The 13235-nt window shown below is 45.1% G+C and overlaps 1 protein-coding gene across 1 annotated transcript; it reads right to left on the reverse strand.

Moving 5' to 3' along the window:
* Nucleotides 1–4093: 4093 nt before the first annotated feature.
* On the reverse strand, nucleotides 4094–10330 carry LOC111970200 (plasticin). The gene is made up of 9 exons (XM_023996791.2): nucleotides 9664–10330; nucleotides 6901–6961; nucleotides 6149–6244; nucleotides 5717–5881; nucleotides 5490–5615; nucleotides 5013–5233; nucleotides 4873–4922; nucleotides 4603–4676; nucleotides 4094–4444 (listed from the first exon to the last, which is right to left on the reverse strand). The coding sequence occupies exons 1-9, from the start codon at nucleotides 10239–10241 to the stop codon at nucleotides 4346–4348; spliced, it is 1470 nt and encodes a 489-aa protein (XP_023852559.1). The 5' UTR covers nucleotides 10242–10330; the 3' UTR covers nucleotides 4094–4345.
* Nucleotides 10331–13235: the final 2905 nt, after the last annotated feature.

The following is a 13235-nucleotide window of genomic DNA, read 5'->3' on the forward strand; positions in this document are numbered from 1 at the left end:
CGCAGCCTTGTGTATGTTGACCTGTTTAAAGGTCTTACTCACGTCGGCTACGGGGAGCGTGATCACACAGTCATCCGGAACAACTGATGCTCTCATGCATGCCTCAGTGTTGCTTGCCTCGAAGCGAGCATAGAAGTGATTTAGCTCGTCTGGTAGGCTCGTGTCACTGGGCAGCTCGCGGCTGTGCTTCCCTTTGTACTCTGTAATAATTTGCGAGCCCTGCCACATCCGACGAGCCTGTATTGACGTTTTGCCTGTTTGATGGATCGTTGCAGGGCATAGCGGGATTTCTTGTAAGCTTCCGGGTTAGAGTCCCGCACCTTGAAAGCGGAAGCTCTACCCTTTAGCTCAGTGCGAATGTTGCCTGTAATCCATGGCTTCTGGTTGGGGTATGTACGTACAGTCACTGTGGGGACGACGTCCTCGATGCACTTATTAATAAAGCCAGTGACTGATGTGGTGTATTCTTCAATGTCATCGGAAGAATCCCGGAACATGTTCCAGTCTGTGATAGCAAAACAGTCCTGTATCATATGACCACTTTTTTATAGACCGAGTCACTGGTGCTTCCTGCTTTAATTTTTGCTTGTAAGCAGGAATCAGGAGGATAGAGTTGTGGTCGGATTTACCAAATGGAAGGTGAGGGAGAGCTTTGTACGCGTCTCTGTGTGTGGAGTACAGGTGATCTAGAATTTTTTTCCCTCTGGTTGCACATTTAACATGTTGATAGAGATTTGGTAGAACTGATTTAAGTTTCCCTGCATGGAAGTCTCCGACCACTAGGAGCGCCGCCTCTAGGTGAGTGGTTTCCTGTTTGCTTATTTCCTTATACAGCTGACTGAGTGCGGTGTTAGTGCCAGCATCTGTTTGTGGTGGTAAATAAACAGCCACGAAAAGTATAGCTGAGAACTCTCTAGGCAAGTAGTGTGGCCTGCAATTTATCACAATATACTCTACTTCAGGCGGTAGTGGATCGGTTCTCCAAGGCCGCCCATTTCATCCCTCTCCCCAAACTACCCTCTGCCAAGAAGACGGCCCAGCTCATTATCAGCACGTCTTCTGGATCCATGGACTCCCGGTGGACATTGTCTCTGACCGGGGTTCTCAGTTCTCGTCTCAGTTCTGGAAGGCGTTCTGCACTCTTATTGGATCATCGGCCAGCCTATCCTCCGGATTCCATCCCCAATCCAACGGCCAGTTGGAGCGAGCTAACCAGGACCTGGAAACCACCCTAAGATGCCTGGTCTCAACCAACCCACTACCTGGAGCCGGCAACTTGTCTGGGTGGAGAATGCCCGGAACATCCTTCCTTGTTCAGCCACGGGACTCTCCCCTTTTGAGTGCTCCATGGGGTATCAGCCTCGGCTCTTCCCAGAACAAGAGCAGGAAGTCAATGTACCCTCGGCCCAGATGTTCGTCCGCCACTGCTGACGTACCTGGAGAAGAGCTCGGGCAGCACTTCTCAAGACCAACTCCAGGTATCATCAACAAGCGGATCGCCGCCGGACTCCAGCTCCACGTTACCGCATTGGGCAGAGGGTATGGCTTTCCACACAGGACCTGCCCCTTCGGGTGGAGTCCCGCAAACTGTCCCTCCATTCATTGGTCCTTTTCCCGTCTCTAAGAGTCCTTAGTTCCACTGCTGTCCGTCTCTTGTTACCCCATACCTTCCGTATTCACCCTACTTTCCATGTGTCTAGGATTAAGCCCCTCTCTCACAGCCCTTTGTCTTCTGTCTCCAGGCCCACCCCTCCTCCCCTTGTCATCGATGGCCAGCCGGCATATACGGTGAGACACCTCCTGGGTGTTCGACCACYGGGCTGGGGTTTCCAGTACCTGGTTGACTGGGAGGGTTACGGCCCGGAGGAGAGGTGCTGGGTTCCCACTAGAGACATCCTGGATCCAGCCTTCATCGCCGACTTCCAACGCCGACACCCCGGTCAACCAGTTATGCGCCCAGGTAGGATGCCAGGTGGCGCCCTTAGAGGGGGGGTACTGTCATGCTCTGATCTGTTTCACCTGTCCTTGTGCTTGTCTCCACCCCCTCCAGGTGTCGCTTATTATCCCTGGTGTATTTATCCCTGTGTTTCCTGTCTCTCTGTGCCAGTTCGTCTTGTTTGTCAAGTCAACCAGCGTTTTTGTGTCTCAGCTCCTGCTTTTTCCAGTGTCTCTTTTCTCGCCCTCCTGGTTTTGACCCTTGCCTGTCGTGACTCTGAGCCCGCCTGCCTGACCACTCTGCCTGCCCCTGACCTCGAGCCTGGCTATCGTCTTGTACCGTTTGAACTCTGACCTGGTTACTGAACCCTTGCCTGCCCTGACCTCGAGCCTGCCTATCGTCTTGTACAGACCTGGTTTATGAACTATCGCCTGTACCCAACCTGCCTTTTGCCTACCCCCTTCTACTATAATAAATATCGGAGCTCAACCATCTGCCTCCTGTGTCTGCATTTGGGTCTCGCTTTGTGCCCTTATACAATGTATTGAATTGACCACAATCAAGTTGTAGAAACATCTCAAGGATGATCAATGGAAACAGGATGCACCTGAACTCAATTTCAAGTCTCATAGCAAAGTGTCTGAATACTTATGTAAATAAGGTATTTCAGTTTTTTTTATTTGTAATACATTTGCAAACATTTCCCCAAAACTTTTTTCGCTTTGTCATTATGTGGTATTGTGTGTAGATTGATGAAGAAAATGTTTTATTTAATGAATTTTAGAATAAGGCTGTAATGTAACAAAATGTGGAAAATGTCAAGAGGTCTGAATACTTTCTGAATGCACTGTATGTACATGTAGGTATGGGTAAAAGTGACTACGCAATAAGGATAGATAATAAACAGAGTAGCAGCAGCATATGTGAAAGTGTGTGTGTGCGTGTGTGTGAGAGAGAGAGACTACAATATGCATGTGCATGTGTGTTTTGTGTGTGTGAGAGTTTATGTATTGTGTGAGTGTATGTGTGTGTTGAAGTGTCAGTGTATGTGTGAGTCTGTTAAGTCCCAGGGTTCTTAGTTTAGTGATGCATTTGAAGGGCACTATGGTGTTGAATGCTGAGTTATAGTCAAGGAACAACATTCTCAAATAGGTGTTCCATTTGTCCAGYTGGGAAAGGGCAGTGTGGAGTGCAATAGAGATTGTGTCATCTGTGGATCTATTGGGGCGGTATACGTATTGGAGTGGGTCTAGGGTGTCTACGAGGATGGTGATGATGTGAGCCATGACCAGCATTTCAAAACACTTCATGGCTACAGACGTGAGTGCTACGGGTCGATAGTCATTTAGACAGGTTACCTTGGTGTTCTTGGGCACAGAGACTATGGTGGTCTGCTTGAAATATGTAGGTATTACAGACTGGGTCAGGGAGAGGTTGAAAATGTCAGTGAAGACGTGTGGATGTACTAATAAAATCTTTATTGGGGGGGCCTATTCTAGAGGGGGCTTCAGCACTGTTTCGCCCCTCCTTGGAGCTGCCCATGGGTAGTAATATGAGAGGAATACACATGAATGACAAGACAAACTCCATAGCTCTGTTCCATTTGACTTTAATTGCATTTGTATTGTTTTTAATTCTCTATAGCTGTCAGAAACACACATTCTCATATGTTCGCATAGCACATTTCCCTGTCAGGGTTTTGTATTTTGAGCAGAGTGCAATGTGCAGAGTATGTGGTGCAGCAAGTGCAGTATTCTACCATCAATCCCATTGGTGGTCCCGCTATACCGAGACATTTTCCCTTTCAAACGGTTCCTTATTGATGTCCACTGTCTCTCAAAGCTACATCAGATTGTGTCCTTCTACTGGAGAGAATGTCAGAGAAAAACTTTTTCTGTGGAGGGGTCACTAAAACCCTGTTGCTTTGTTATGCCACTTTCTATTTCCCCTTGGTGAACGATAAGTTCAGCTACAAAACATGTTATGTAAGGGATTTCAATGTAAATTAAGGCCTCAAGTGATGTATCAATAAAAATGTTTGATTTGCAGCAGGAGCTACTCAAGTTTGCGTTCATTCACTGCTTGATAGCACTATCGTGTCTGTGTATGCTCATGTAAGGCTCTCTTTGTCTTTTTTCTTCAATGAGGAATGATCGGTTATTAAAAGTAACCCCACGGTCACATCCTGTGACTAAGTTTGCTATCTAAGAGATTTCTTAAAGTTTTAACATTGCACAAATATCTACTACAGGCACTCTGCTCAACAGAAAATATCTGTTAAAGGGTGAAAGGTGAGAAGCAATTAAGGAGCTTTAAACTATTTATTTTACTTCTTGCTTTTCTTGTTTCCATCTTTTGTGTTGTATTGTTACATCTAAATGTGGAACAGGCGATTGGTACCTAACTATTCTAGTCATCCCTGCCATTTCTATCATGGTCCCTGTCATTCCTGCCATGGCTGCCATCCATCTCGCTCCTCTCCTTCTCCGTCTTTGACTCCTTCACCACCTGGAGGAATAGAAGAAGCGAAACAGACCTCAGTCAAATTACATCACTTACAGCAAGTGATGTATAGTGAAATTACACGGTATAGTAAATATCATCATGGAGATATGGAAAGTATGGAACACATTTTCTTGATACCAGGAAATGTTTAGAATGTTTACCTCTCCATCACGAGTCTCCACTGTCTTAATCACCACAGGCTTCCTTTTAGGGGTGTCTGGGGTGTGGTCATAGGCTATGAGGGGATAAGTCCGATTTAGTAACATTGATACAGTGCATGATCATTTATATCAATTTAATAAATTATGAACATGTTAAATCTAAAGATGATACTGACAAGTATCTGTGTATTTGCTTGGAGAAGGAAATAAAGTAATAGTAGAAGAGAGAGAAAAAAATACTAGTATTATTGGCAATATGATGTATCTCACCCCTATCACCACTACGGCCGTACTGGGAGGGATGCATGGGAACAATAATCCTAAAGAGAAATTAAGCAATAGGATGTTATCTCAGCAACATGTTCATAATCAAACACAAGTAAGGATGTCCTAACCCTTATCCTCCTCACCTGCTCTCCTCTCCCTCCAGCAGCTTGCGGTAAGTGGCGATCTCTATGTCCAGGGCCATCTTGACATTGAGCAGGTCCTGGTACTCCCTCAGGTGGCGGGCCATCTCGTCCTTTAGGTGGTGTATCTCCTCCTCCAGGCGACCCACGTTGTCCTGGTAGTTATTGGCCTCCATGCCAAACTGGCCTTCCATCTCACGCATCTGCCTCAGCAGAGCCTCGTTCTGAAAAATACACACATACTGTACATATGAGGACAATTGTTTTGGGAAGATTCTGTGGGAGATTTTTGGGGGAGGAAATTATGAGTGATTTTTCTCACTCGCATCATCCTCTACTTACATGCATGACCCACTTGGGTGATTCATGGCTGGCAGCCATTTTGGGCTAAGCCTGAGATCAATGTACTCTAGTTCCTCACTCAGCCAGTGTAAACTGGGGGTGATTACAGATAAATAGGAAGGTTCTGTGAGGCCTCACCGTGCTCTTCAGTGCATCGATCTCACAGTTGAGGGACTGCATCTGCCTCCTGTGCTCATTTTGCTCCTGCTTGGCCTGCCTCAGAGCATCAGTGTTACGTTTGGCAGAGTCCGTCAGGTCAGCAAACTTCGGTAGCACAGAAAGAACACACAAATAAGGACAGGTGTTACTCTGCGTGTGTGCATGCATGAGTGTGTGTGTGTGTCTGTGTATTGTTCCCCCCTCACCTTGGACTTGTACCACTCCTCAGACTCATGCATGTTCTTGGAGGCGATGTTCTCGTACTGGGCCCTGATGTCCTTGAGGGCAGCAGCCAGGTCAGGCCTGGCAGTCTGTTCCACCTCCATCTTCATCTGCTGGGTCTGGACACTCACCTGCACGTCCTGGATCTCCTGAAAAGACCGCAGAGCAAGTGAGAGGTTTAGTGGGAAAAAAGGCCTCTAAATGGCAGGTACAATCCAGATAGGTATGATGCAAATCAACTTTAGTGAACTATTCACAAAAATATGTACAAAAATAAATGCAAGTAGGAGCAGATCAGCATACCAAATTACAGGTAATACACCAGGACCATAACATGACCATCAGGACTACAGTTTGATTGTTATCCATCACAAAGATCATGATTTGTGCTCGACCATCTCAGCAGCGGCATCTACCTCTTCATGCAGCTTTTTGAGGAACTCAATCTCATCCATCAGAGACTCGATCTTCCTCTCCAGCTCCAGGCGAGACAGAGTTGCATCATCCACATCCTGGTTTTAGATCAAAGTACTATTAGTAAGTAATTCATCAACCCCCAAACAGGTAAACAAATGTTTTTGTCTTGGTTAGATAACACTGAACAGTGGGTAGGTTGCATATGGTAATATATCAACAATGCAGTGCTATCAATATTGTGTTTTGTCATTGTTATAACCCACTGGGCACAGACGTCAATTCAACGTCTATTCCACGTTGGTTCAACGTAATTTCATTGCAATGACGTGGAAACAATGTTGATTCAACCAGTGTGTGCACAGTGGGAAGTATCCTGGGTTGTATTCATTCGTGCACACTGTTGTAAACCGTAGAATAATGTTTTGCAATGAAAACAAGCATTTCTTATTGGAGAAGTTCAGATTAGTTCCTAACCGTTTCAGCCTGTTTGTTTCTGTTTGGTTCTTAGTGAATATACCCCTGATTTCCGGGTTCTCAGAGCTGCCATGTTATCATAATAATCAGCTCTATCTCAGCGAACCAGAAGATGTCACTGTTATGCAGGGCTATGAGGAAAAATATGCTTTGGGTTGGGCCCTGACATCATAACTGGTGTGTGATTCAATCAGACTTTTACAGTCAACTATCGACTCGCTGCCCAAAATATTGATTTGGTGTACAGTGTGATGGTTTGAGTCTAGGGTGTGTTTACTTTGCGGAAGACAATCAGGTTACTCTCAGCCTCAGCCCTCTTCTGATTTTCCTCATCCAGCCTGTATGAAGAGGGTGGGGGGTTAGGGTGTGGTCACACATACAAGGAGAACATATATCTTACAATCACGCATAGGCCTACTGTTGTAATTTCATGTTATCTATTTAGGGGACTCCTTAGAATAAATAAATACATTAATGGAAAAAATATATACATTACATGAAATATATAAGACAATATATTTTGTAGTTAATAAACACACATCCTCTGTATCTCTTTATGGCACTTAATAACTGTTTTATATCGTTTACAATGCTTGGGCTTTAGTCTAGGTTAAGTCCTGCTCTGGACAAAGGAAGCTGAAGCATTGGGACAGGGCTGAACACAGTGCTAATTGCATAAGTGCTATCCAAGGTGTCATCCCAAATGGCACACTATTCCCTATATAGTGCATCCCCTATATGGCTCTGATCAAGAGTAGAGCATTAGATAGGGAATAGGGTGTAATTTGGGAAACAGACCAAATATGTCTGACTGGGTATCATAGGCCTCCTCTGGAAGAAGCATCAGCTGGCAAAAGAAGCCTCTGGATCAATTTGGTAATTCACAAGTCCTGTAAAAGGGTTAGGGTTAGCGTATCCAATGGGGTCAGCAGATGCTACTCCAAACAAATTTTGGCAAATCACTTGTTAGAGGTCATGTGGACTGCACACACCCTGCTTTAATCCTGATAGCTCTGGGCATTCTGCCGCCAAAGATAAAACTATGTAAGCCTATAGTATACTGACTGGTCTGACTAAGCCTTCCCTTTCCCAAACGTGAAATATACTTTATGCTGCCTCATCTCATCTTTAATTCATGCCGTGTTGCAGGGGTCCTTTTTTCCTAATGGGGTCCCTGGCACTGTCCCATCAGCACAAGGAGACACTGAACACCCACCCCCTAATGGAGCCACTTTCATTGAGTCACATAGATTTTTCCAGATACAATTTTCTCCCCGCCTACACTCCATTTCCCGACCCCTCCTCCTCTTCCTTCTCTTCCGCCTCCTCCCTCTCTCATCACTCTCCCTACTTCTTTCCTGGCTCCACCTTGTGCACAGTCTATCCACCCTCTTCTGTCATCTATCTCTCTCTCTCTCTCTCTCTCTCTCTGGGTCAGGGATGTGTATGTGTATTTACATGTAGCTAGTGTGTGTCTACAGAAATTGTTCCGATAATCTAAGTAACACTAGTGGGGGAAAATACTGTTTCCCATAACTGGTTGTCTGATTCTTCTAAATGTTAACTTTCATAGCTAAATATTGTGATTTGGTTTGAAAGGGCTGATGGAACTGCAGCGTAATTTCGAATTACTTGTGTTATTGTGTCTATATTTAAATTCCATGCATGCAGGGACTTTCATCTTCCTTTTAATTAAATGTTTCATTTAATAAAACTGCATGTACTGGATGTGGGGGTTTGCTGCCTCATCTCATCTTTAATTCATGCTGTGTCACAGGGTTCCTTTTTTCCCAATGGTGTCCCCTGGCACCGCCCCATCAACACAAAGAGACACTAACACCCACCCATAATGGAGCCACTCCTATTCAATCACATTGATTTAACCAGATGCTATTTTTCTCTGCGCCTACACAGCCTCTCCCCACCTCTCCTCCTCTTCTTCCTCCTCTTCCTCCTCTTATGCCCCCTCCCTCTCTTATCCCCCTCCCTACTTTTTTCCTGGCGCCACCCTGTGCGCAGTCTATCCATCCTCCTCTTCTGTCATCTCTCTCTCTCTCTTTAGGGCCGGGAATAGACATGGGGAGTGTTTGTGGACTAATATGTAACTAGTATGTCTACAGAAATTTTTCCGATAATCTAACTCAAATGGGGAACAATACTGTTTCCCATAACTAGTTGTTTGAATTTTCTCAAATTTAAGTTTCAAAGCAAAGCATTGTGGTTTGGTATGAAAGGGCTGACAGAACTGCAACATCATTTCAAATCAAATGTACTGTGTCCATATTTACATCCAATGCATGCAGGAAGTTTCATCTTCCTTTTAACTACATTTCTTGATTTAATAAAACAGATTTAATAAAATAATCTGCAGATGCTCAACAAATGCTGAGATGTTCAGGGAAAGTTTGTAAATACTACTAATGTAGACATGTTTGGCTAATGTACAAATGTTCTGCTACTGTATCCAATGCATTGTTTTCCTTGGTGTCCCATTCGTTGCTTGGTTATGATATGCTGAAGCACTTCATCTTGTTTCTTTGTTGGATCCTGTCCATTGCCATGACATTCAGCATGCACACACACACACACACACACACACACACACTGCAGTAAACCACAGTGTGGTAGTATGCTGCGGTGCTTTTGTTTCCGTCCTTCCAAAGTGCCACGCCCCAGCTAGACAACCACTGCTGAGGGGAGAGTGGTGGTGATGTGGTGAAAGTCACAGACTGTCCACAGTCATACGCCCTGCCCATGTCCCCTCCCTGACAGGCTCTGCCCGGAATGTGTCAATCAACATCAAAGCCCAAAAACAGCCAGTCCCCTGCCACCTCTGCCAACTTTCTAAAATACACTTCCAATTGTTACACCCCCCTTTCCAAACACCACTACCACCCAAAATGTATCTGCGTCACTCATGTACATCCACAACTATAACCCCCCACCTTCCTTACCCTAACCCTCACTTCCCAAATCTACCCAAACATCCTCCATACCCCACCCCATACTAACCTCCCTCTCCCTCCTCTGTGTCACCCACCTCTGTTTGAGGAGGTTCATGTCTTCGGCCAGGTTGTCCCTCTCAACCTGGTACTGGTCCCTCTCCTTGCCCACGTGGTCCAGCTGGCGCCTCAGCTCCCTCAACTCCTCCTGGAAGAGCTCGGTGGCCCGGTTGGGCTTTCCCTCCTGCAGCTGGCCCTTGAACTGGCTCAGCTCTTGCTGCAGCCCGCTGTTCTGCTGCTCCAGGTAGTGCACCTTGTCAATGAAGCTGGCGAAGCGGTCGTTGAGGTCCTGCAGCTCCACCTTCTCGTTGCTGCGGGTGGCCAGGAACTCGGCGTTGACCGCATCAGCCAGCTGGAAGTCAACCTTTTCGTAGGTGAGACGGGGCAGCTGGGTGCCAGAGCGCTGCCGCTGCTGGTGGTGGTAGTTGGAGGAGCGAGAGGACACCACGGGCGACATGGAGCGCATGTAGCGCCCACTGGACATTGGCTTGCGGGAGTTGACAGACGAGTAGGAAGGAGAGTAGGAGGACATGGAGATAGGGTTGGGTACCCCGAACGTGCGGCGATAAGAAGTGGAGGCGCGGCCTGAGTGGTGGATCATTGAAGGGTGGCTCATGGTTGAGGTTTGGTGGTCTCTAATTCTGCTAACTATCAAATTTTTACTATCTATCTGTCAAGCTCTCCTTCTTGCTGTCTCTCTTTGTTGGAGCCAAAGGTGCCTCGGAGCAGGGAGTGAAGCAACAGGACGTCCGACTGAGGAGTGCCGGAGCTTTTATACACACGACATCCCATCCTCCTCACCCCCACCCCCGCTGCCTCTCTGCAAACAGCTCCTCCTCACCCCCACCCTCCCTCCCTCTTTTCTAGTCTCCAGATCCCCTGCCTCCTTCCTCTATCCATCACTCCTCAACATACATGCAGTCTTAGGCCACACCCCGGCCTACAGTAGCAGGCCCTCCTCCCTCCCTGTGTTTTCTTTCTCTCTCTCTCTCTCTCTCTCATTTCCCATCTGCCCCTCCCTTTTATCCGTAGCACATGGCAGGAGGCCAAACTGTCTCCCACGTTAATGCCTCTATCTCTAAAGATGGCTCCATCGCCAAGCCCACCTCCCTCTCCTCACCTTGACAGCTGATACAGTGTATCCTCTGTAGGATGCTGTGTCCACTCCCTGCAATTCTTTCTCCACTTTTCCTCTCTTGATTTATCAGTACATCTCCTCCTGTTGCTCTGTCCCACTGTAACGAAACTCTAATTCTTCCTCCTCCTCGGACGAGGAGAGGAGAGAGGGATCGGAAGACCAATTTGCAGCGAGGTATGATGACATGATATTTTTATTAACAAGAKGAAACTAAACACACGAAGAACACTTGATAATTTTACAAAACAACAAAACGACGTAGACAGACCTGAACGAGAGAACTTACATAAAACATGAAGAACGCACGAACAGGAACACGAACAGGAACAGACTACATACGAAACAGTCCCGTGTGGTGCGAACATACACTGACACGGAAGACAACCACCCACAAACAAARAGTGTGAAACAGCCAACCTATATATGGTTCTCAATCAGAGGAAAACGTCAAACACCTGTCTCTGATTGAGAACCATATAAGGCTAATTTCAAGTGACCTAAACAAGAAACACAAAACATATAATGCTCACCCCAACTCACGCCCTGACCAACTAAACACATACAAAAAATAACATAAAACAGGTCAGGAACGTGACACCCACTCCTTATCACCATCCTCTTCTCTTTCACTGTTGATGTCCTTAATTTACTGTTACTGTAATGGTAGATATACATAAGTGATATCATCAATGTGATTATGTAAGACATTTTAAAGTTGTTCAACAAAGTAGTTTGTCCAAATAAATCCCAAAACAAAAAAAGGATTTATTATTCAGGTTCTTATATCACAAAGCTCATTTGGTTATCACTGCAGAGCTGAATGTGTTTCCTCGCTCTGTCTCTTCCCTTTATTTCCACTGTAATGGAATATTATATTGATATTCTGGGAGGCGAGGGCAGAGCAACTACGGTGCAATTCTATCCCGCATGGCTAGTGTGCACTGACTGGTATCGAGTGATCTGTGTTTGAATCCTATTTTGGAAATTAGGATTGGCGAGATCTCCTCAGCAGCTGAACAGATTTCAGAGGAACACTTTGTTTTGTGTGGATCCAGTCATGTCCTCTGAGCCCAGACACAATGACAACATCAACATTTAGTATTTTCATTTTTTTGTGGGTACTTCGGGTAAATCATATTTTTATTCTAACAAAAATAGTAAAATACATAATGCTTAACCTACAGTACATGGGTAGACTCTGGACTGAGTAAGTGACAGATCGAAATTTACTGGGGAGMGGTAGTCCAAACATTTTTTGTTGTTTTGTGAAGAGTTGTGTGTCTTTTTATTGGTCACAGGGGAGGGTAGTGCGTTTTTTACCTGGTTTGCATTCGCTTTTCTGCTCGTATTTTCCCTATAAACAATGGCTTGACTTACTTTTGATATTACCCTAATAAAGGTTAGAAACATTTGTGAAGGTTTGGTATGGGGTGACTATAATTAAGCTTTAGCTATTTGTCACGCCCTGACCTGAGAGAGACGTTTTATTTCTCTATTTGGTTAGGTCAGGGTGTGATGTGGGGTGGGCATTCTATTTGTTGTATTTCTTTGTGTTTGGCAGAGTGTGGTTCCCAATCAGAGGCAGCTGTCGATCGTTGTCTCTGATTGGGAATCATACTTAGGCAGCCTGTTTTGCCACCTTAGTTGTGGGTAGTTGTTTTTTGTATAGTTTATGCACTTTACAGAACTGTTTTGGTTTTCACTCTTGTTTATTTTGTTCGAGTGTTTTGTGATCAAATAAAATCATGAACACTTACCACGCTGCGTTTTGGTCCGATCCTCATTACGACGAGAGCCGTGACACTATTGCAGGCCTATGATATGAAGGCAGTGCGCCCCGGTGCTCCAACTGACTCTGACAGTTGAACTTGAGGAGAAGAAGTCTGTTTCAGGCCTACCAGAGTTACTCCTATTTTAAAAAATATWTTTWTTTATTTAACTAGGCAAGTCAGTTAAGAACAAATTCTTATTTACAATGACAGCCTACCCGGACGGCCAAACCCGGACAACGCTGGGCCAATTGTGCGCCGCCCTATGGGACTCCCAATCACAGCCAGATGTGATTCAGCCTGGATTCGAACCAGGGACCGTATAATCTAACAATATAATTGAAAATTAACAAATTAGCCTCCTTCTGAATGTCTATATCTGTATAGCAGACACAGTAGCCATCTGACATAAATAAATGCATGTCAGCGTCAGCGTGTCTCTATCGCTCTCTCTGGGGTTAGGCCTAAGCTTCTCTACATATATGTATATATATATACTGTATATATACAGTACCAGTCAAAAGTTTGAACACACCTACTCATTCCAGTTTGTTTTTATCGTTCATGGTTTCTACATTGTAGAATAATAGTGAAGACATCAAAACCACGAAATAACACATATGGAATCATGTAGTAACCAAAAAGTGTTAAAGAAATCAAAATATATTTTATATTTGAGATTCTTCAAAGAAGCCACTCTTTG

Source organism: Salvelinus sp. IW2-2015, linkage group LG11 (assembly GCF_002910315.2).
Source record: "Salvelinus sp. IW2-2015 linkage group LG11, ASM291031v2, whole genome shotgun sequence".
NCBI lineage: Eukaryota > Metazoa > Chordata > Actinopteri > Salmoniformes > Salmonidae > Salvelinus > Salvelinus sp. IW2-2015.